General features: G+C 40.1%; 1 protein-coding gene across 10 annotated transcripts in view; it reads right to left on the bottom strand.

Moving 5' to 3' along the window:
- The window catches only part of FOXP1 (forkhead box P1), a 611,760-nt gene that overhangs the window by 55,211 nt on the left and 532,081 nt on the right, over nucleotides 1-24,468 (bottom strand). For all 10 annotated transcript variants that reach the window (XM_043886570.1, XM_043886571.1, XM_043886572.1 and 7 more), the window contains one exon: nucleotides 1,015-1,119. In XM_043886570.1, the coding sequence (XP_043742505.1) occupies nucleotides 1,015-1,119 (105 nt within the window). The remainder of the gene's footprint in view (nucleotides 1-1,014; nucleotides 1,120-24,468) is intronic.

The raw sequence follows: 24,468 nt of genomic DNA, 5'->3' as shown, positions 1-24,468 counted from the left end.
TAAAGGTCTTGCAAAACCAGAAACCTGCATGTAAATCAGCCCACCTCTATTATGGGGCTTGAATGAGACAGAAAAGTCAGAGGCAAAGACTCCCCACTGCCCCCCAACACCCAGTTTGCAAACCGTCATGTACCTGTATATATAGGAGTTTTATACATGCATATATTTGCTTGCTGCATGATATATAAATATAGTGACTATAATGCAGTATTATTGTCAGTCCATACATCAAAGATTCAATGATACTATGAATATATTTATGTGATGTCAATAACGCAGGGCAGTTTCATCTCAATATTTTTAAAGGACAAGGCACTGTATCTAAGGGAAATCTTAAGATGTAGTGCAGAAGCATCTCATTTCAGCTTGGAGAGGGTTAACACACCATTTACTCAAGGGATGCTTAATCAGTGGTATAGATTCAAATGGGATAGCCCAAGTTTCAGTCATACTTTAACTGTAGGAATTAAACTGAATCCTTTTCCCTATAACAACAAGAATCTGAACAAAAGCCAGCACTGATATAAAAAGGTAAGAATCAAATTGGTAGCTTTTCCTGGACGTTTGTAAAGTCATTTGTGAAGAAACAAAGAAGAGATCCAATCATCAGGTTGTAATTGGCCAGTAATCGACACCGATTTTATAAAACTAGAGCTAGTGCCTATGTTATTAATTTAATATGGAGGGATGTGAGTAAAAGCAAAGACTAAGTTACTACACGTTTAACACTGGAAAAATTTTTACTTAATCGCTGTCATTCTGAGAAAATAAGGAAAGGATCTTAGGAATAGGATCAAACTGCCCTTGGATATCAATCTTTTCCACTTAACAAGGCAACACTCAATAGATCTGTAAAACTCTTCCTATGACTATGCTAGATATGGTGATTTTGAGTCTATCTTCAAAATGGTGGTGTGAAACCCTGCATCAAAAAGGCATTCCATGAGGAAAAAGCATGAACAGTGGGAGGTGACGGCTACGTCTAAGAAGAAAGTGGTATCAAATCATTCTTACTTTAGAAATGACTGGAAATCTTCACACACTGCTTCACAGCCAGGCCACTTGCATACACCGTGTCCATAGAGAGGATGGCTATGGGGATGCTCCTCGTGGGACAAACTGAAAGAAAATACAGAGGACAAGAGAATGAATCGGCTGCCCAGAACCAGCCCCAGACGTTAAAAGGCAAGAGGAGCCAGCCCATGTCGCCAAAATGTGAACACAAACCAACTCGTGCTTTCCTCTTCCCGTGGAATTTATGAATTACTTTTGCAGCACACTTTACTTACAAAGCAAGAGCTAAATTTCAAAATGTGAACAGTCCAATATTAGAGATGTTACCATCACATCTGAAAAGTGCTCGACAGGCTTTTGTTAAGAGGCAGACCTCTCTACTCAGACCGCAAAGGATTTGTTAAAAGGCCAGAACTTCATACCTATGGCTGATTCTTGTTGATGTTTGACAGAAAACAACAAAATTCTACAAAGCTATTATCCTTCAACTAAAAAATACATAAATTTTTAAAAAGGCTAGAACTTACCATTTGGTCTACATAGTGGAAATTATAAACTGTACTTGATTTTGAGATTCTCCCCAGAATATTACAAAATTTTTCTCTCCCGTCTACCACAAAGAGCATCCCCCAAACTGTATAGTCTTTTCACAAGTTAATTTTACCAAGCAGAGTGCAATAAAATAATGTAGAATGAAATAACTGAGAAAGACAAATTTATCCAAGTAGGTAATTAACTTAACAACAACAACAACAAAGCTAACAGGAGCAGGAAGATTCTTTCCCTACAATGACTGACACCGAGACTGAAAGAAAACTTGGCATGGACACGAAGGGGTTACTCCTCCACTGGGGCTCCAATCAAGAGCTAATGATCTGGCCACACAGATGCAGGTCATAGGATGCTTTGATCCATGCCACGTGGTGCTTAGAAAAGTGTATCTGTTGTACTTGCAGATGAACCATATTCTCAAATATTTTCTCCGTTAGATTTCTGCATCCAGACGTCTTTCAGAGAAATTATTTTTACAGTCGTTTCCATAACTTTAGACTCCATCAAATAGAAATGTAAAACTAACATTAAGAGTTCCGTTTTGTACTAAAGCACATTCTTTCAAGGAAAGGGCTATTTTGCAACTTACTCCACTGCTTCTGCCAGACTCTGAACTTCAAGCACACTGCATTATAATTACACACACACACACACACACACACACACACGCGTGCGTGCGCGCGAGGGGCTTGTATTTTATACAACTGCCAGGATGTGTATTCATATATTTTATCGATTCACATTCACAGAACAGACATACACACATGCCACTTGTCCCTGACTTACAACGTAATTAATCCACAGCAAGCATATTATAAACATTTAAACTAAGGTCATTAATACTAAGCACCCACCTTAACAAAGATCCACAGGTCTCTTTGTGGCTCTTAAATGATTCACTTGGAAATCTAACATAATTTAAAAACAATAATAAACTATTTTGCCTGACAATAGAAAACGAATCTGAGAAACAAAGCAAACAAATAAAAAAAGCAAAAGACTAACTTAGGAAAGCATTGAAAGGTGCTCTCATGGGAAGAAAGAGTAACACACGTGAACTAACGTAGTTACAGTGAGATTTCTAAAGCCCAGTAACAAAGTGATATTCTCTGAGCAGGTAAAAGGGTGAAATTCCACTGGAATGAAGCAAAGCATGACTAACCTATCCATGTTCATCTTCTGAATTAAAAAAATACATGAATAAAGGATGGCACAAAACAATTTTTTTTAAAAAATCACTGGCAATATTTAAAATCCAAGAATCCTTCTAAGTAACAAGATCCTCAGAATATCTGAGGGAAGGAAATCATTTGAAAAGAAAACTGTTCCAAACCAATATCTTACAAAGGAAAAAAGAAAAAAAGAAGCCCAACCACAATAACTCTTTTCTTTACCAATTTTGTGAAGACTAAAGTATTTTCATAATCCTAAAAGAAGTAGTGTATATTTGTTGTACAAACCTTGAAAAGAAAAAAAAATTACCCCTGAATACACACAAATATATTTTTGATAAATTAAGGCATGGAGATTTGTATTATTCTTTCAAATTTAAGATAATTTTGTAAACAATGTGTCTTGTTATCAACCAATTAATCCTTAAAAGCTTTATATATTGATGCATAACAGCCTGTTATATACCATCTCAGGTCAAGTTACCTGCTAAAATCAATCTAACATTCCTCCATTTTGGACACTGAGGTTCCCTTCATATTTCTAATATTAATGAATAATGTTAGAAATAAAATTTACCGGGCCAAACATCCCAGTACAGAGCTGATTTTCACCTGAAGATACATTCAGAGAAATGGAACCACTCTTTGAAATCAGTCCTAAGTTTTAACACTGACCACAGATACTGTATTAAGTAGCTCTTGAGAAATGCTACATGCCGAGTACATTCTTAGTCATTGTGCCTACTTTGTGTGATTCTTTAGATTAGAAATGAGGAGACTCAACTAATTTAGATATAAAATTAACCTCACTAGTTACAAATTGCCAATGGTTATTCTTCTGTGCTTTGTGGGTTAAGCCAAGACAATTCTCAAAGTTATAGTGTGAAAGAAAGTAACATGTCTTCACTAGAGGAATTCACAACTAGAAATAAAATGCACACAATTTAGTAACTTTGTCACTCCCACTGCCTACCCCCCAAAACATCCCCTGTTTCTTGGCTGACTTATTTGTAACCTGACTTATTTGTAACCTTAGAAAACTACTTTCCTCTTAAAATGTACATTTGGTTCAACTTAATATCCTTATTTCAAAGGAAGGATAGATGACAACTCACTGAAGCCTCACAAGGGTAACCGTTCACAACTGAAGGCTAAGAGAAATGCCAACTCCTGGCGCGCATATATATTTACATGCTCAGCAGACCTCTTGAAAACATGCTCTACCTTAAAACTGTATTTTTATCACAAAACCATTACATGATCTTATTTTTCAAAGTTCACTTCATACTGTGCTGGCTCCTCCACTTTGCCCCAACTTCATCCCACACCTGGCACGACCCCACCCTGGTCAGCACTGCAGGTGCCCTGGGGCATCGCCTCGCTGTGTTCTTTTTCTCAAGTGTTACTCGAGTTTACAAACGTGGAAACAGGCTATACCTACTACTGTCACGTGCTTTCCATATGTGAATCCTTCGTATGTTATTGGAATACACCTGCTTCACAATATCGTGTCAGCTTCTGCCGTCGAGCAGTGCGAATCAGCTCTGTGTACACATGTATCCCGGCCCTGGTAAGCCTCGCTGCCCCTCATCCCACTGCTCCCGGTCACCACCCAGCACCCAGCCGAGCTCCCTGGGCTACAAAGCAGCTTCCCGCTAGCTCTCTATTTCACACATGGTGGTGTACGGATGTCAGCACTACTCTCTCAATTCACACACAACTGACCGAAATAAAGCGACTGGCTTTGGAAGGAAAAAGAAGAGCCCGGCAGCGGTGCCGGGGAATAGCATCTCTGGAAAGACACAAAAGAGACTGTAATACTTGTTCTCTCTGGGGCACCAGGGGAGCAGAGAAGAAGAAATTTTCACTGTATCATTTTTTGTATCTTCTGAAGTTTTAAATTTTGTACATGACAGGTATTGTTTTTCTGTGCAACTGTTCAATATATGTATAAAGACATACACAGACCCACACAAACCCACACCGAAACATATATAGGCATGAAAAAATCAAGTGCTATCTATGTGAGACTCACTCTCCAGATTGATGCTGGTGTAAGCGAATGTGGTACCTTGGCTGCCTGTGTGGCTAAGTCTCGCTTCTGGCCTTTTAGTCATTCTGGATGAAGCACCCTCAGACCTCACCAGTTGTACCCCTGAATGGGAGCTTTTCTGTTTCACCAGAAAAGTGGAAAAAGTTTCTATTCTTACTGCCTTTTAGGACATGCCAAAAGGGACAAGACAGGAAACTGAAGAAAAAAAAAAAAAAAGAGTATGATCACTCCAGTATTCTTGCCTGGAAAATCCCATGGACAGAGGAGCCTGGTGGGCTGGATCGCAAGGAGTCGGATACAACTGAGCAAACACACACACACACATTTATGAATTTGGAGGACCAGAGGTGGTCTTGTGGTAATCTGATCCAACACCCATATTTTCATAAGAGTAAATAAAGTTTAATAAATGAGCACAGGAATTTTTAAACTTGAATTAACTCAGAATTTCATTTTTACGATGAAACTTGGTGGGAAAATGACCAATTCAACATGGTTAGATAAAGCCTGTGACTTAATCATTTAAATCAGCTGTTCAAAGGGGAGCTCACTGATGTGAAAAGTATATAACTTCTGAAAAGCTGCCACGATCAGTTTTGAATAAATGCTGAATAAAGTGTTGAATAATGGATGAATAAATAGATATATTTGATTTTAAAGGGATTTAAACATGCTTGCCCCAAAATTAACCTTCAAAAGTGTAAGGTCAATTGTTTAACAAATAATATCTTATTATGAACTCCCAGGTTGAAAATTTTTAGGGGCAGGGATTGCATCTAATTCATCTCTACTTACTCAGTACCTTGCACAGACCATGGGCTCAGTTAATGTTAGATGGACTGGTGAATGAACAGACAATAATTATATTATTCTATTTAATTTCTGTGTGGACATATAGGCAATTAATATTTGCCCTTTAAAAAAAAATTCTTGAAGGTTGGGACCAGAATGATGCTGACTGACTTGAAAAACCAGCATTCTGGCACTTTCTATTATTTAGCTTTATTTCAAATGTATAAAATACAAATAGTACACAGTCAAAAAAAGAAAAAAAAAAAGAGGTGATTTAAATTTCTTCTGATAATCCTTGGTACGTAAAAATTAGATATATTTATTAACAATAACAGTGACGACATTTCAGGTTAGAAAAAACCAACTTGCCACGAAAAGTATAATCACACAAAAATATGCAACAATTTCTAATATTACATAATACTAAATACACTCTTTATTAGTCAGTATGATGTAATGGTGTCACTGACATTTATTTAAAACTTGTTTTGGTATTTCTTCTTATTATGTCAAAGTATACGAGCCAGAGCCTTAATTTCAACACTGTCTTTGGCCTTTGATAAGATTTTAAATAATCCTATGGTTTTTCACCGGCGATGATTCACTATTACCTTCTCAAGTTCGCCACTCAACCAAAATTTGAACTAGAATCACTGCTAAAACTAAGAACAACTTCTTACTTCACTCTGTACACTTGAGTGGTCTTTCTGCTTAGTCCTGTAAGCTAATGTTCCCTGCAGTAACCAAGAGAAGAATCTTTGAAGGAGATGAAAAGCACAGACACCTCGGAGAAAAGGGAGCCCTCCTACACTGCTGGTGTGAATGTGAACTGGTCAGCCACTATGGAGAGCGGGACGGAGGCTCCTTACAAAACTGAAGATAGAGTTAGGATATGTTCCAGCAACCAGACTCCTGGCCAAAGACCCAAGGGAAACTAATTCAAACAGATACACGTAGCCCAGTGTTCACAGCAGCACTACTTATTAATATAAGAGCAGAGACATTGCAGAAACCTGCATAGACAGGTGAAAGGATAAAGAAGATGTGGTACATACATGCAATGAACACTGCTCAGCCATAAGAGACTGAAATGATGCCATTTGCAACAACAGGGAAGGACTTCAAGATTATCCCAGTAACTGAGGTAAAGTCAGACAGAAAAAGGCAAATATGTATCATTTATATGTGGAAATCTAAAAAATGACACAAATGAATTTGTTTACAAAACAGAAAGACTCACAGACACAGCAAATGAACTTATGGTTACTAAAGGGGAAAAGGAGGGGGAACGACAAATTAGGAGTTTGGGATTCACATATCTACTATCTATAAAATAATCGACAAGGACCTCCTGTATAGCACAGGGAATATCTCAATATCTTGTAATAAACTATAATGTAAAAAATCTAAAAAGAAAAAAGAAAAGCACAGACACCTCACTGTACCTCAATGTCAATTTTCTTGTCCCCTAAAGTCACAACTCCAGCTTTTCCTGCATGCTAACTTTCATGTTTGTATACCAACTTTCATCCTGCTTGCTTTTTCCCTTTTCCAAATTGCTCTTGTTATTTTTCTCAATTTCTGATTCATCAGCAATAAAATTCTGCATCTGTGCCCATTAGGTCTTATAACTTCTTCCCTTTGCCCTGACCATCAACCTCAAATTATAAATTGTATTTCATTTCATTAGCATGTTGTTTGATACATTAAGTTTCAGAAGACCGTTGGTCCTTTTCTAATGGCTCAAAATGATGGAATGCATTTTTCTAAGTTTTATTGAGGTATAGTTCATATCCCTCAATGAAACTGATGCTAGGAAAGATAGAAGGCAGGAGGAGGAGGGGAAGGCAGAGGACGAGATGATTGAATAGCATCACCAACTCAATGGACATGAGTCCAAGCAAACTCTGGGAGATGGTGAAGGACAGGGAATCCCGGTGTGCTGCAGTGCATGGGGTTGCAAAGGGTCAGACACGACTGAGCCACTGAACAACACAGTCCATATCCCAAACAACTCACTTATTTAAAGTACATAATTCAGCAAATTTCCTGGGTTCCAGTGGTTAGGATTTGGCACTTTCACTGTGAGGGGTGAAATTCCTGGCTGGGAAACTAAGATCCCTCAAGACTCGAGGTGCAGCCAAAAATAACTAACTAAATAAAGTACATAATGCAATGGCATATATAAAGTATATAATGCAATATTCACAGAGCTGGCTGTCAAAGTATTACCAGAATGTAATTTTAGAACATTTTATATCACACCAAAAAGAAACACTGTAACCATTAGCAGTCACTGCCCTAGTCCCTGTCAATCACTAATGAACTTTCTGTTTCTAGAGATTTGCCTATTCTGAACATTTCCTATAAACTGAATCATGTAACAAGTGATCTGGTATATCTGGCTTCTTTCACTCATCCTGGTGTTTTGAAGGGCCACACTATAGCATGCGTCAGTGCTTCATTTCCTTTTTTATGACTGAATACTATTCCCCTGTATGTACAGAACACATCTTGTTTATCCATTCATCTGCTGATTAACCTTTGGGATGGTCTCACGTTGTAGCTATGGTGGTGACAGTGGTGATATTTCAATCCACATTCATGCACCTGTTTGAGGCTATGTTTTCAATAATCTGGGGTGTGTGTTTAGGAGTGGAACGGCTGTCATGTGCTAACTCTATGGTTAACGTTTTGAGGAATTGCCCGACCATTTTCCAAAGCAGCTGCGCTATGTTGTATTCTCACCAGCATTGTTTGAGGGTTCCAATTTCTCCACATCCTTGCCAATATACTTGCCATCTGTCTTTTTCATAGCCATTCGAGAAGGTATAAATTGTTACCTTTCTGTACTTTTGATTGATGCTTGTTTAAAGATTAATGATGCTGATATACACAATATCACTGTTATAAAAAGGAATGAAACTGTGCCCATTTAAGAAGGTGTGGATGGACCCAGAGACCGTCACAGAGTGAAATCAGAGAGAGAAAAACAAATATTAAAAATTAATTCATATATGAGGATCTAGAAGAACAGTATAGATCTTATTTACAAAGCAGAAACAGAAACACAGACACAGAAAACAAACATATGGATACAAAAGGGGGAAGGGGAAGTGGGATGAATTGGAAGTGGGATGAATTGAGAGACGGGATTGACATATCTGCATATTGATACTATATATAAAATAGATACCTAATGAGAACCTACTGTATACACAGTGAACTCTACTCAACACTCTGGTAACTTAAATGGGAAGGAAACCCAAAAAACAGGGGATATGTGTAAACATATAGCTGTTCACTTTGCTATGCAGCGGAAACACACTATACTCCAAGACAATTTAAAAAAAAAAGGTTAAGGACTCTGATCATTTTTTCATGTGCTTATTGATCATTTGTGTATCTTCTTTAGAGAATGTCGGTTCAGACTCTTTGCCTATCAAAAACACTGGGTTCTCCTTATTTTGGAGCTGAAAGTTTTTTCATGTATATATTTCTGCATGCGAGTCCATTATGAGATACATGATTTGCAAACACTGGTGCCCATTTTGTAGACTATCTTTTCAGTTTATTGATGGTATGCTTTAAGGCACGGAAGTTTTACATTTTGATGAAGTCCAATCTTTTTTCTCCCCCCTTTGGTTCCTTGTTGTGCTTGTGGTGTCACATTTAAGAAACCACTGACTGATTCAAAGTAATTAAGACTTATTCTATATTTTCTTCCAAGAGCTTTAGCCCTCACATTTAATCGAGTTTGAATTAATTTTTATATTTTATGTGAGGTAGGTATAGAACTTCATTCTTTTGCATGTCGTTCCAGCAGTGTTTGATGAAAAGATTATTCCATCCCAAGTGAGCTGTGTTGGCACTTTTGCCAAAAACCAAATGAACATAACTGTAAAGACTGGAGTTAGTTTTCTTTACATATATATTTTTGTTGCTTCACTTTTGCTGATTTTCTTTTTTCCAAATATATTATCTCCATTCTCAAAAGAATTTATAATCATAATTTAAAGTAATTTTGAAATTACTTTAGTACAATTTTTGAAGTCTGACTGGAGGGGGTGGGATGGAGATAAATTTTAATAAAAATAAAACCCGAGCAACCAAACATTTTGAGGAATAAATGCCTAGGGACAACTTTTGTTCTCCAGATTCTGTTGATCCCTCGGCGTGCTGGAAAATCATTTCAGAATGTACTTTGTGGATCTCTCCACCTAACACATGAATGGAGTGTAACTTAACCTTTTCCTGAGGACCAGCACTATGAGGAGAGATGGGTACCAGGTGAATGAAGAGTTCGTTCCTCATTACAGAAGCGCTAAAAATCAGGGAACCTTGGAAGTCATTTAACTGTCCCGCCTTCCAACTCCTCATATCACAACCACACGGAATCACAAGTGATGACCTGTGTTGCTTCTCCTGGGGGGAAGGCCTCCATCAAAGTTTTACTAGTTATGCAGATGAAACAGGGTGTGAGCAAAAACACTCTCAAAGCATTTTTGAAACTAAAATACTTTGTTTTGTGGAATTCATTTATACTATTACTCTTCTGAGTTCGAGGGTAGAAAAGAAGAGAAGCATTTATCTTTATAAGATGATGAAGTTCATTTATGTTCATGATGTCACTTCGGTAAATATAAAACAGTTGACAATATATTTAGGCAGAAAAATTATTGTTCTATGAGGTTGTAAATTAAATTATTTGAAATATATAATTTATAAATATATGGATATAATAAATATACACATTGATATTTCTGTAATATTATATGCAATGCATTATATATTTATATGTAATTTTTATTGCATATACATTATTTTGAATTATAAGCTAAATTCTTAAAGAAAAACATATTCGTGAATGATTTATAAATTAAATATTTATAAATATATCTATACATACTTATAAATTACACCATTGTTTACAAATGATGTCATGTTAAGGTGTATAACTTGTTATTGATAACCAATAAAATAAATTGGGAAAAAAAGACGAACAAGGAGTAGTTGCTGAATGAGATTTGGTTAAAGAGATGATAGCTATGTCCTTATCTCTGAGGGAGAGCAGGAAGCTACCTTTTTCTAAAGCATTCCCCAGGCCCTGCAAATACAGACACTAAAAAGTGCAGCCACGCCCGCTGGCCACCTCCTTTGACTTAGAAGCTGTTCAGCGCTTCCCTTTCCCCACCAGCCACCATCCTCTTTCCCACCCACCATGCTTTAACAACTTACACAAAATCTATCCTGCTTTCTCTTCTCTCTTCACTTCTCAGTTCTTATCACATTTCCCTGCCTCCTACTTTGCTACTATATCCTACTCATTGAGATTTGAAGTAACATCAAATTTCTTAAGTCTGAATATGGAGCCCAAATTTGATTTTGAATGATAAAGTGATACGTAAAAACGTCATCAGACCTCAGATGCTTTAACACTAATTTTCAAGAACTGATATCAAATATTTGTGAATATACAGGAGGTCAACTTGAATGATATCAAACTGGGTGAGGTGGCTTTGGAATCTGATCATGGATGCCCAATTAAAAAAAAGCAATGTAGATTTCATGACAGCAAAAGAAATGATTACTGACATACTGAGGACAATTTTCCATCTTGGAGTCTATTATTTGAGTATTTTTCATACTAGAGAATAATGCCTCAAAATCAGCCAGAAGTCAAATCCTACACTCTTGTAGTAAATAAGAGGACAGGTCCAGTCTCTTCATGTGGGGCGGGGGAGCTTTTTCATCTGTCTAGGAAAGGGAAAATGGTACATGGGAACAGGGAAAAGGGAGACTCTAGCATTGTATCTGTTTTCCTGGTGCCTTTGTGAAAATGACCTTTGTCCTTTAACTTTCACTGAGAACACTTCAAGAAGCAGATGCACTGCTTCTGAAGAGTTGGGACAAGATTCAGGCATTGCGCTTCCAGCACACTGCCTTAAGTTTTGCTTTTTTGCTTCTTTCAGAAATACATCATCCTTAGGTGTTTATTAATCAGGCTTCTGAAAGCAAGCTGGCAATCAGTTCTATCATCAAAGAGAACGGTGTTTTATTAAAGCCCATTAAAGGGCCAGCTCTAGAGCACAGAAAGATGGGAACACGCTCCAAACTGGGAGACACAGACGCTTCTCTCTCACTCTCCCACGCAGTGAGCCCCTGACTCTCCTTCCCCACAACGCTCATCATCTCAATTTTCTGCTGCTTTTCAGATCATGTTTAATTAGAGGATTTCACATTCCCTTGTGATATGGTATTCATGAGGAAAACTTGCAATTGGAGTGACTGTGAATTAGTCTATTAAGTGCCAGATTTGTGCTTTTAAACAATGATGGAGATTATTGTTATTATCTGCTCTCAATATTGTGCCTCAAAAAGTGAGGTCTACCTTAACTAACTTCACATGTGGAACACAAGGTATTAACTATTTACATCTGGGTTTTTCTTTTTCTGGAAATACAAATTATCTTGAAAGAAATATGGGTCACCTTTCTCCAATTGTCCTCAGGGAATGGCCCACTAACACAGTGACTTGGATGAGTTAGAGTGATATACAAATACCCTCACTTTTGTAGTTAAGGGTTCATACTCATGTGTACTGGAAAAAAAAAAAGACTAATATATCAGACTTGTGACTTCTCAGGGGTAAGTTTTTATAAAACCTATTTAACTTCATCGATTTTAAGAAAAAAAATAAAAACACATATATGCAGCTATGGTAAAAGTTGAAGATGGCGAGAGAATGACTCAAGCATTTGTTGCCTGGGATGAAAGGATTGAAACTGGGTCTATAGGTAAGGATACATACTCTTCCTTTTTTCCACTGCTAATCACAGAGTAATGCTTCTCAAATTCTATCACAGATGTAAACTACCTGAAGATCTTTTTAACATGCAGATTTTGATTCAGTAATTCTGGGATGGGACCTAAGATAATACATGCTCCTAGGTGACGGTGATGCTGTGTGGCCTGGACCACAACTTGAGTGCTAAGGATCCAGAGAATTCCCTATTCTGAATCTGTCCTAAAAGGGATCATGCTTCCAGAAATACTCATGAGATGTCCTCTCTATTAAACTGTCGGTTGAAATGCCAACTGCGGATGGGTAGTTCTGGAAAGGGGGACACTGGGCAACCTCACCAAGCAACAGGTACAAACTCACAAAAACTTTTGCTGGCCCAAAGTTAAGAATTATATGCAAGGTTTTTGTTTTTTTTTTTTAAATATAATGAAACCGGTAAGACTGAAGTTAGCACCAGGAAAAGGTCATTTCCAGTGTTACATGAGCTCTGATCTGTTGAGTGATTTGGCCAGTGAACAGTGTTTACCAGGTACTCTATTTATCAGGAGAACCCTGGAGTAAACTGTCAAATCTGGGTTTGACAACAATGCCAAGCCATCACAGTATCCCCGAACCTGGGGCAAGAGGATGCATGTTGTAAGTAAGTAGGAACCCAGGATATATCAGGAAAGCAGGATTTCCATCCACTTGGCACAGTACCATATTCAGTCAAGGTTCTCCTCAGTAACAACAGAGAAGTCCTACCAAAATATCCCAACAGATGAGATGTGTGCATTCAACGATAGCCCACACAATGCCAGGAAGAACAGAATGCATATTTCTAAAAACCAGCAAATTTAATTTGTATTAGACAAAAATATATCTCATCTCTCCAACTCCTGGTTTCACAGATACTGTTTCTTAGGATGAGGCTTATTTTATTTACATTAAAAATGACTCGATTTAAAGAACATAATATAAATAATAGTCAGCTAAGCAGAACTGGCAAACCACATCAAAATGGGGCACATACTGAAATGACTAAGCTCTGGGAAAATCAAAGTGCATGAAGTAGCCCTGAAGGAGAGGCAGTCTGTAACTGGAATGACTTCCTGAGTCAACAGTGACCCAGTGGTAAGTCTCTCTGAGTTTTCAGTAGGAAAGAAGAGCCTCAGAGTTATCCTGCATGACCCACAAAAGCCACAAGAGCACAGTGCGGTGTCAGATGCTTCGAGGACTAGATCCTACTCTTCAGCCTACGTGCAGGCTATGGATGTGACTTGTCATGAGCTGCTTAACCAAATGGTGAGAATCTGAGGTCTGGTGCCATGCTGACAGGTCCTAAGTTTGGCAGATACTTTTTTGCCATCACCTCCACGTCCCTTTGCAGCTACACTGGGCAAACACGCAATCCTGATTTCAGAAGCAAGGGCACAGCAGGACAACCGGGCAGAGGAGGGGAGCTTGAGTATCAGAGACCGGGCCGGCGCGTCCGGGTCAGTCACAAACGCAGGGCGGGGGATGACAAAGGCTGAATGCCTGGGTTTGCGTGGTGACGAGTGAAGGGATAAATAAAGGAAAAGGACAAGAAGAGGCAGAGGTCCAGCTTTTGTTTCTGACACCCATAAGCGCAGCCGCTATCCCAAGGTTGTAAGGGAGAGTTTCCCACTGGCAGCATTAACACTGGGATCTCGTTAAGAAAACAGAATGCTTTCCAAAGAGGGGCTGTGAGCAACTGTGTCAATACAGACATAGGGACCACTAATCCAAAAGATATTAACACCATTAGGCAGGCATGCGCATTATGCCCGTGCAAGTGTTTGCCCTGGTGAGTCACAAGGCCTGTGTGGAACCTCGTCCATATGTTAGCGGAAACAAGGAGACCCAGAAAACCAGAGAACAAAATAAAAGTCCCCATCCTGATTCTTCTCATTTAATCCCCACCCCTGACAGGCTGTGGAAGTCAGCACAAGCATACTCCAGAATCAGAGGAGTCATGTAACAGAAGGATCTGAGGGTCAGATGAGAAAGCAGAGGTGATTCAGTGAGAAAGGGAGTTAGAGAAATAAAATGGCTAAAAACCATTAGGCACTTGCATTTTATGCTCTCCAAGAATTACTTCCTACTTTACGACATTCCTTTTATTTCTCAGTAGTATAAGATGCTTCATTAATGGTCACTGGATTAAACTCTTCTCCGCCCTTAATTCAGTATGATTTTGCTGTTGTTGTTTTTCTTTTGGCTGAGCCACGCAGCATGTAGGATCTCAGTTCCTCGACTAGAGATGGAACCTTTGCCGCTTGCAGTGGAAGCACTGTCTTAATTGCTTCCCCAGACCACCAGGGAAGTTCCTCAGCATGTTTTATGAAACACTTACTTTGTGCTTAAGCATCGTGTTGGGTTCCTAGATCACAGTCTATAAACTTAGATTCCTAAGAAGATTCATGGGAGGGTGCTAAGATAACATTACCATTTCTATTTCATGTGTTAAGATAGTATTAGAACTTTTGTATGAATAGATAACTGTGTGCATGTGTGTATGTATTTCTCATACTTTAAAATTTTTATACTACATGTACTATGTTAGACATGCAATTGATTAAAAGTATATTTAATATGCTCAGAAGGTAAAGAATCTGCACACAATGCGGGAGACCCGGGTTTGAACCCTGGGTTGGGAAGATCCCTTGGAGAATGGCTACCCACTTCAGTAATCTTGCCTGGAGAATTCCATGGACAGATGATCCTCGCGGGCTATAGTTCATAGGGTCTCAAAGAGCCAGACATGACTGAGTGACTAACACTTTTACTTTATCTTTAGTAGAAATGCATACTTTTGTTTTAATATTGGCGGGGTGATTGGTCAAACACATTTGGAGTTCATTGGTGCAGACTATAACTAAGCTCTCAATCTCTCTAGAAAAGGTCTGCCCAATCCCCCAGCTGAGGAGAAAGAGAGAGAACTGAACAGATGACTGGAACATAAAATTCTGTAATATTTGATCTGGGACTTAGAGTATCAATAGGAGCTCAATGCTAAAAGGAACAGGGTAAGAGAAACTAAAGCTCAAAAAGCAATTTCGGGCATAAAATGAATAAATAAATAAGTAAAGTTCAGAAAGACAAACCCAGAGTACTTACAAGCAGTTTAAAGACCAACATTAAGAATTTTTAAAAATAAATTTGCTCCATAAAATAGTTTATATTGGGTTAAAGTCTTTAGAATTTTTTCTCTTTGAAACGTTAAGTCTTGGCACTTGGACCCAGACTGTCTTAAATAGTGAATAATAGTTACCAAGCTCCCTCCTCTGTCACTTAAGACTCGCAGAAGGCAAGAATGCCATGGCATCAGAACAGCAGTTGGCATGTTCTATGGCAGTGGTTCCCAGAGTATGGTCCTCAGGAACTTGTCAGAGATGCAAATTCTAAGGCCCCACCCCTGATGCTAGCTAATGACTGAGAATCACTCTGACCAGAAATCCAAATTTTCTGTCTTGTTTGGAACACCATAAGTATCAACAAAGGCTAACCAGTTACTCCTATAGTATCTATGGCCAACATGTAGCAACAACTATTAATGGGTTCCTGATGATCAACGTTTCATAAATTCACTGTATTCTAAACATTCAGGCTCAGCAATGACTCCGTGCCAGCCTGACTGTGCTAGTTGGTTGGGATGTGGCAACTGGCAAGGGATGTGGAAACGTCACAGAGCTCACTACATCCAAAGAGTTCACCTGATGCAAATGTGGGGGATGGAAATACAGCCACAATGATCCACCACTAGTGCTCACATTTAACTAGCCATACACTCTATCTCATTTTGCCTATATTCGTATCACTGCATTTATTATACTGTGTTGGCAAGTGTCTGTCTCCGTGTTTCTCTCTCTAGGCTGTGAGCTCCTTAAGGGAAAGAAGTATGTTCAAGTCTTCTCTTAATTTTCAGAACCTACAATTAGTAAATAAAAGCTCAATAAAGGTGGCTTGAACAAATAAATGGCCTTAAAAAAACCACCATATTCATTGGTCTTTAATCAATTAAATCATTAAAAACATTTCATGTTCATGGAGGACTGCCTATGCGCCAGAGACTAAAATGTGCACAAACTCACTTCGTCAACAAGGCAAGGTGAGGTGGTGTACCCATTCCACAGCGGGCACACTGAGGCACATCGAGATGAAGCACAGGGAGCAGGAATGTAGGCCATCCGGTTTCAGAGTCCACACCCCCAACCACTAGACAGCAAAGCTGCCCCGCACGGATGGAGGCAAGAGCCACAACCCAGCAAAGCTTGTTCTCTTTCTGCTGCTGCCTCAGGAACTTTGTTTTTGCTGTGCCCTCTGCCTGGAGGGCTTGTCCCTGTCTGCTCAAGGGTTATTTCCTCAGAGAGGCTTCGCCAGACCCATGTACACAAACAGTGACCTCAGCCCCACTCTTGCTCCTTTGCGGCTTCGTTTTTTCCCCTGGAACTTAATTCTGTCTTTTCATTACACGATTATGTGTCTGTTCTACTTCTCTTCTCCTGCAATGTCAGCTCCATGAGGTCAGACTGTCAAGGTCAGGGTTTTACCTCTCAAAGCCAAGGACACTTGGGTCAGAGCTTGTGTGAAGTTTTGCAGAATAAACGGATCCACCTCAGTACTGTCTGGTGACTTCTGTCCTGCAAAGGCACGCTTTTTTGGTTGAACTTTGGACAAAACTTCCCCATTTATCCTTGTTAAGTTTCTTTTTATTTCTCCCTGTACACTCCTCTAATTTATTCAAACACTACTGGATTATTCCAGCTCTTGGTGTCAATTTTTTTTTCTAATTAAAGTAAACTGCCATTTATTTCTCACACTGATCTTTAACACGGAGACATCTTGTTCTTGTCTTAAATATGACTCATATGGAAAAATGTAAGTTGGATATAGGGGCTCATGTATACCAGAATGTTTCCATCAATATTTTAGATATAAAAAGGAGAGACATAGCTAGAGATGCCTGTCCAATCTGAAGATCTATAAGTAATCACTGCAGTGGACTTTTTTAGCCTTTTGGATGTATAACCAGAAATTCCACCAGATGACTAAAATGGCCCCTCTAGAAAGCAAATACCACATCATTTACACAAACACTTTAGATTTCTCTTTCCTTTTGCCATAATATACCTTCAACTCAACATTCACAGCCAAGCTGTAAAATACACACACAGAGAAGATCCTTCAAAGAGAGAGAGCAACATATTCTTTTTAAAAAAGAAAAGAAAGAAAGGAAAGAAATATTAACTTGCCCTTAGACTGATTTCCTTGAAGACTATAAAAGGAATAAAATTTGAAGGTCATAAAACTATGTCTATTTGTTTAGGGAAGTCTTACAGGTAGTATAAATATCATCAGCTACAGTTGCTATGAGGTCTGTTTGTTTACCAAACAAGAATACAAATAGTTACACAAAAGCAGAACAAAATTTGGGTATATAAATGGAGAAGCTTTTGCCTTTGGGTAAATTTCCCAAAGTGCTTTTTAAAATGTGACTATTTTTCACCTTCTTCACTGGGAAATTTCTGTTTTCTCGGTTCCCCCTTTTCAGTTCTGACACCTCTGGGGAATGTTTTACTCTCAGATTTCTAAGACTGATAATGATTAGCTTTTCCTTTTCCCTTTCCTTTTTTTTGAGACCGTAAAAACCAAAGCCATTAGTCCAACAACCCAAACGGCACAATAAAAGTAAGTTCTCGCACATGAAAATGCAAAAAGAAAGAAGAAAGCTGCAGAGATTGTAGACCAAGTCTAGGACAAGCATGCTATCCTCAAATTGAGTTCACCCACGAATAACCACCTAGAAGGGAATGTATGTACACGACATTTTATAAAACAGGTATGTTTCATGCACCTGAATTATACCCTCTGGGTTAACCATTTGCTTCTAAAAAATAAAAGGAGGAAGGTTAAGTGAGGAGGTAATCGGCAAGGCAAGGCTGTTCTGGAATTTCTTGGCTGAGCGTGAGTGTGTGTGGGGTGTGCACTTGAGAACACAGATTTGCCATTAAACAAACTGTACCACAGAGGCCACTCTGAGTTGAGGGCTTCTCTTCACACTACATTGACCACGGTACCTACCAGGCACAGCCCACGTCTTTCTGTGAATGGGACACACCGCCATATGGACGAAGACACTGAACAAGCCGTACCACTCTTGGCGACATGTGCCCGGGGGATTGTCCCGTGTTACACCACCTGGGCTGTGGCAATTGTGCGGCGTCTGTACAGAGGCACAGAGGAGCCCAGCAGGATGTTATTTTTGAGTACACAGAAAAAGGAAAATTACAGTTAGGAGAATTCTCTGGCTAGCGTATCTGTTGCTCAATTCCCGAAATAGTTTCCCAGAGGAACGGTTATCTGCTTTATTCACACAGGCAGAAATGACAAGCTGGAACACATATTAACAGTTTCCCTTTGTGAGCTTCCACTATTGTTTTAATGAGGAGAATATACTTTATAATATACTTAGGCCCTGACTGATCACAAAGCGGGGTGGGGGGGTGGAATAAAGAAAGTGAGGACAGCTCCACATGTCCAACCTACTCATTTGCATCACCCAAGCCAGCCAGTCCACACAGCACTGCCTCCCTTGGAAAGAGCTGGGAGCCAGGCTGCCAGGTGGCCCTGGTGCAAACAGCATCTTGGTAAACCTTGAAAAAGGGCGTGCCTTGCTTTTAAGTCTCCCTCCTAGATTCCTGCTCACTGGGCCCCAACACCGGCTGGCTTAGAAACCCCCCTGGTGGTCCAGGGGTTAGGACTTCATCTTCCAAGGCAGAGGGTGCAGATTCTATGCCTGGTTGGGAAGCTCAGGTCCCACATGCCTTGCAGCCAAAAAATCAAAAGGTAAAACAGAAGCAATATTGTAACAAATTCAATACAGACTTTAAAAATGGGCCACATCACACACACACAAACAAAATCTTTAAGTTAAAAAATGCAAACCAAACCAAACAGGAAAAAAACAACAACAACACTGGACTCGGTCCTCATTTAAGCAAGAACCCCCACTAGGAGTTTTCCAAGCCGCATGGCCTTCTGTCGACCCTTGGGCTCCCTTTTCTACTTGCGGAAGGATCCATATTCTCCAAAGAAAATTGTCTATTCATTCAATCCAAGTGGTAAAGTGTACATTTCAACCAGATGTTTTTACAGGTAAAAAGGCAAAACCGAACACAACAGGCCATGCATCAGAGGCACTCAAAGACGAGTCCTCACCACTTTTCTGCTATATGCTTCCCTTTACACCCCTGGTATGGAACGAATCTTAAGAAAGTTAATGTACGTTAGGTGTTTCCACACAAGTGCAAGTAACTATGAAATAGCTGAGTGCCAACCAAGGCATTGGGTGAAAAAAAAACCTCTTATCAGCAAGAGCAGCTCATCAGAAAACAATGACTAACTTCCATAGTGAGAGAAAACAGGGGTTCAAAGTTGATTTTGTGTGAGAAACCTGCCATGCTGGACAGAAACTGCCCATGGCTGAGATTCATATTATGCCACAGCCCAAGGGAAAAAAATTAAAAATCAACTGAATCGCAGAGAAACTTATAAAACAAACCTGACTCTCCAGACCCATGATGTCATTTTATGGGAAAGTATGTATCATTTAAACACAGTAAATAGAAAAAAGATTTATAGGTTCTAATGATGGTGTGTTATGGCAAAAGGTATTTTATTGAGATAAGACATAACAGCCATTTGAAAATAATGGCTGAGTGTTTTTCTTTTCATCATCCCACAAAGTGAACAGTTAAGAAAATCCATAAACCAGTCTCCCAGGATGTGCCACAGTGTTAAAGGTTTTCTCTCCTTGCCCTTCCTGAATGTGTGGAATGACAGGAGATGACACAGCATCAGGCTATACCACCCTAAGAAAAGTTTTCCTTCTATTTCTAAAAGCCAGGAACAACTGGTTTCAAGCAGAGAGACAAAATGATCGCAGTTCTTCTAAATGTGACGGTCGCCAAACACCCAGCAGTGCTTTGGTGCACAAGAAGTTAGTAAGTCCCCAGGAGCTTCTTTTGGACATAAGCAGGGCCAGTTTTGCCTTAAACAGGCAGACAGACATGGGCCAGCTGACGCTGCCAAGAGCTGGCTCTGGAGCAGAAGGCAGTGCCTGTAATTTAGGCCTCAGCAGCCAGCTGCGCCCTTGTCTCTTTCTCGTCCCTTCCCACACCTGACAGGACATGCTCAGCCTGCTTTCTATAGTCTCCACTGCTTGTCACCTGTGTCCTTGTGCCTTCCGTCTGTGCAAAAAGATTTAGCAGGGGAGAAGAATGGGCTGTAGAGAAAGATGGCGGACTTCTCCCTAATTACTGCCCAACAGACAGGCTGGCCCCAGGCTACCATCTTGGAAGGCCTGACCCTGATCAGGCTTGGATCAGGCCTGACCCTGATCCCCAGGCTGTATCCCCCGGAGGCTGTAACCCAGAGTCTGGGGTACAGTTCAGGTGGTCCTGAGGAGCAGCCCACCTGGGAACCACCAGAATGGGGTAGCCGCTGCAAGGACCTGAGACTTGGTGACACCCTAGTTCCAGTTCCTACCTGGTCCCTAACGAGCTGTGTGACTCATGCAAGTTATACATTGCCCAACAACATCATCTGTACAAAGAGGACAGTAACCCATAGGGCTATTGTGAGGATAAAATGGGAAAAATCAAGATCAAGGCCTTTATAAAGTCCTAGCTCAATAAATGATAGCTGCCTGAGCATCACCATCATATGCTAGTTTCTGGTTCTTTCTAGCACTAGCAGTATCTGTCCTCTCTTGGCTCATACAAGAATGGCAAACCACTCGTTCTGTGGACTGAAGATGTCTGGGAGAGTCATCAAAATCTGGATGAAAAACTGTCCTTTCCAGCAGTGTCAAAACCTAGGTCAACTGGGCATGCTACCTGCGCTGTTTCTCAAACCGGAATGGGCATGCCAAGGACTGCATTTTAACCCTGGGACTGGGTGAAAATGCAGACCCTGACTCAGCAGGGCCGGGATAGGGCCCGAGACCCTGCATTTCTAGTGAGCGCCCACGTGATACCAAAGTTGCAGGTCTACAGCCTCTGAGTAGTAAGAACAGGACTTTCGTAAGTAGGACTTTTGTTGCTGTTTGCTGTTGTTTAGTCGCTTACTTGTGTCTGACTCTTTTGTGACCCATGGGCTGTAGCCCACCAGGCTCCTCTGGCCGTGGGATTCTCCAGGCAAGAATACCAGAGTGCACTGCCATTCCCTCCCTAGGGGATCTTCCCGACCCAGGGATCGATCCCTGCATCTCCTACACTGGCAAGTGATTCTTTACTACAGAACCACCAGGGAAGCCTAAGAATTTAGGGTACATATGACAAAGAGACTCCCGTACCCCATCCCACACCAGTGGAATCCAAATCTTCAGGCCTAGGAAGACGTATGCTTTAAGAAATACCTGTGACGTTATCATCAGGAAAACTGAGAAACCCTGGTCCAATGGGTAATGCTGGAGTTGGCCAGCTTTTTCTGTAAATGGCCAGATGGTAAATATTTCACTCTTGGTGGGCCATATGCTTTTTGCTGTGACTACTCAAGCCAGCCACTGTAGTGTGTGAAAACAGCCACACACTACATATCAATGAACAAGCCTCACTGTGTTCCAATAAAACTTTATTTACAAAATAAGAAGCTGGCCAGATTTGGCTGGTAGGTCATAAATCGCTGACCTATGTAACATCAGATGCCTCAACACACATGGGAAAAAAGTAATCTGACACTTCTGAAGACAATTTGGGACAATTTGACTGCAGATTCGCCAAGACAATCTAATGATGAGGGAAGATTTAGAGCCACTAGTTTGTTCAAGTGCTTCAAATCAAAAGAAATATGAAAGAAATTACTTGATTTTCAAAGTACCAAAAAAAAAAAAAAGTTGACATGAGGAAGAGCTATTCAGAGTCATGGGAGCTAGAGCTTACTGTTTAAATGTCTGGCTCCAGAGGCCTTAAATATGAATATGAAAATATGCAAAAAGTTAAACGCTTGTGTAACCGGAAGAGTTCTGAAAGCAAGCTTCTAGAATGTTAGCAAGGAAAGCAAGAGCACAACTATTTATTCATCATCAGAGAAGTTAGTTAAGAAAAAAAAAAAGGAGAAACGAAACACCAGGCATGTCCACAATTCAGAGTTCCTTGCCTTTTGAAAACAGAGGGGCCAGTCAACATAAATGTTATTGTTATAAAGTCAGATCCACAGCAATACGTCAAAAGGCCACAAATCGAAAACAGAGACTTTGTATCAAGCGAAAGTGTCTGGAAGTCCATGAGCCCAGCAAAAACCTTCAGGGGCTATTTGAAGGTGGCTGCCAGCTGAGAAGTGTGGAAACTGCAAGCAACTGAAATACGTGGGGCTGTGTCAATGAATGAGGAGGAAAAGGAAGGTATCTCCTGAGGACAGAAGGCAGGTTAGGCCTCAGAGAGAGAGAGGTTACTCGACCTGGGTCACCTGTGGCTGTGATAGCAGCTTCAATAAAAGAGGCTGCACAACCCAGGATCTCTCAGGAGTTTAAAGAAACCTTTCACCAAATGCTTAAGGAAACCCTGGAACAAATATTTAGAAGAGCTATGCATCTGAGACATATTCAAGTTATAAAACATCTACTAATGGTGGTTGAACTAAAAGCAAAAAGCTGGGAAGGATCAGAGAGAAGGACTATCTCTGATACGGACTACAGAAGGACAGCTGAAGCAGAATAGAGACCAGATGATGTGTTCAACGAGGAAACCCAAGATTCATAAGGCAGGAAGGAAAGCCAGGATACAGTTAAAGAAGAGTATGCCTTGTTTTACATTTGCCTGTGTGCAAATCCTGCACGGGGTCCGTTTTTGTTCTCTACGTGCTGTTTCAGACGGTTAGTGATTTATATTTTGCAAGCCCTCCCCACCCACCCTCCCTTTAAGAGGAGCCGAGGGACTACTTGTCTACCTTACATAGGGAACTCTGGGATTTCCCTTTAAATATACTGATGTGCACACAGTAGGTAAGCCAATACACTGTTGAAGTGAATTTAAATCCAACTTAAAATTTCTTTTAGGAGCACTGACTTTAATTGATCATAATTAAGTACGCAGTTCTGTGCTGAATGGAATCTCTTAAGTCCTGTTTTATAAACTAAAAGACAGTCTTGAATTTGCATTCTCAACTATGACACGAACCAGTTCTATGACCCTAGAACCAGTTCTATGACCCTAGGTCACTTATTTAATCTTAATGAATCAACTTCCTCATCTGGAAAATGGGTATAACAAACCCTGCTGCTTCCCAGTGGTCACGTGGCTAAAACGAGACATCACTCCAAAGGCAAGAGTTTAGCCAGTTGCTTGGCACAGGGACAAAAAAGATTAAATGTGAGTTTCCTTCCCCTTCCCTAGTGCATCATAATATAATGTGATATTTAGAATTTTAATTCATGCAATTACTTAAGTAGTAATTGCTATTTGTATTTACATAGCTGCTTTGATCCAAGAAGCTCAAAGGGCTTTACTAAATTTAGCATTTTAATAAATGTTTCATTTGCATGGCGTTGATTTTGTTTACCCACACCAAAACTTGAAATTTCTTAAAGCGAGATTGTCAAGACAGTTGAGAAAAACAAGATAATATCTTTGTGTCTACAGGTATCCCAGGTGGAAGTTTTGTCTATTTACCAAAGAAGTCAGGACGCCCTGGTCCTGCGGAATGAAATGACAGGGAGAGACATGGATGTGCCTGCCTTGATCTGCGGCTCTTGAGCTCCTGCCGGAACTTCCTCCCCACCACACTTCTCCCGGGCCTGACAACAGAGGTATGTCGACTGCACCAATGAATTTATATATATATGTATATAATCAGCACAATAAACATTACTGAATTCTCGGAAGAAAATCAAAGCACGGAGTGCAGCGCCTGTGCTGAATTCTAATGATGCGGAAGGTCCGCGATCGCACAGGGACAGGATCTTAACAAGCCTTGATTTGAGCGCTGGCATCCGCCTCACAAATCACATGGGCTGCTCCTCCCCTAATGATGCTGAATATTGATACATGTCTCTACCCCGCACAACAGGGAAGTGGGTT

Source organism: Cervus elaphus, chromosome 24 (genome assembly GCF_910594005.1).
Source record: "Cervus elaphus chromosome 24, mCerEla1.1, whole genome shotgun sequence".
Classification (NCBI taxonomy): domain Eukaryota; kingdom Metazoa; phylum Chordata; class Mammalia; order Artiodactyla; family Cervidae; genus Cervus; species Cervus elaphus.
This window is presented reverse-complemented; position numbering and strand designations above follow the sequence as displayed.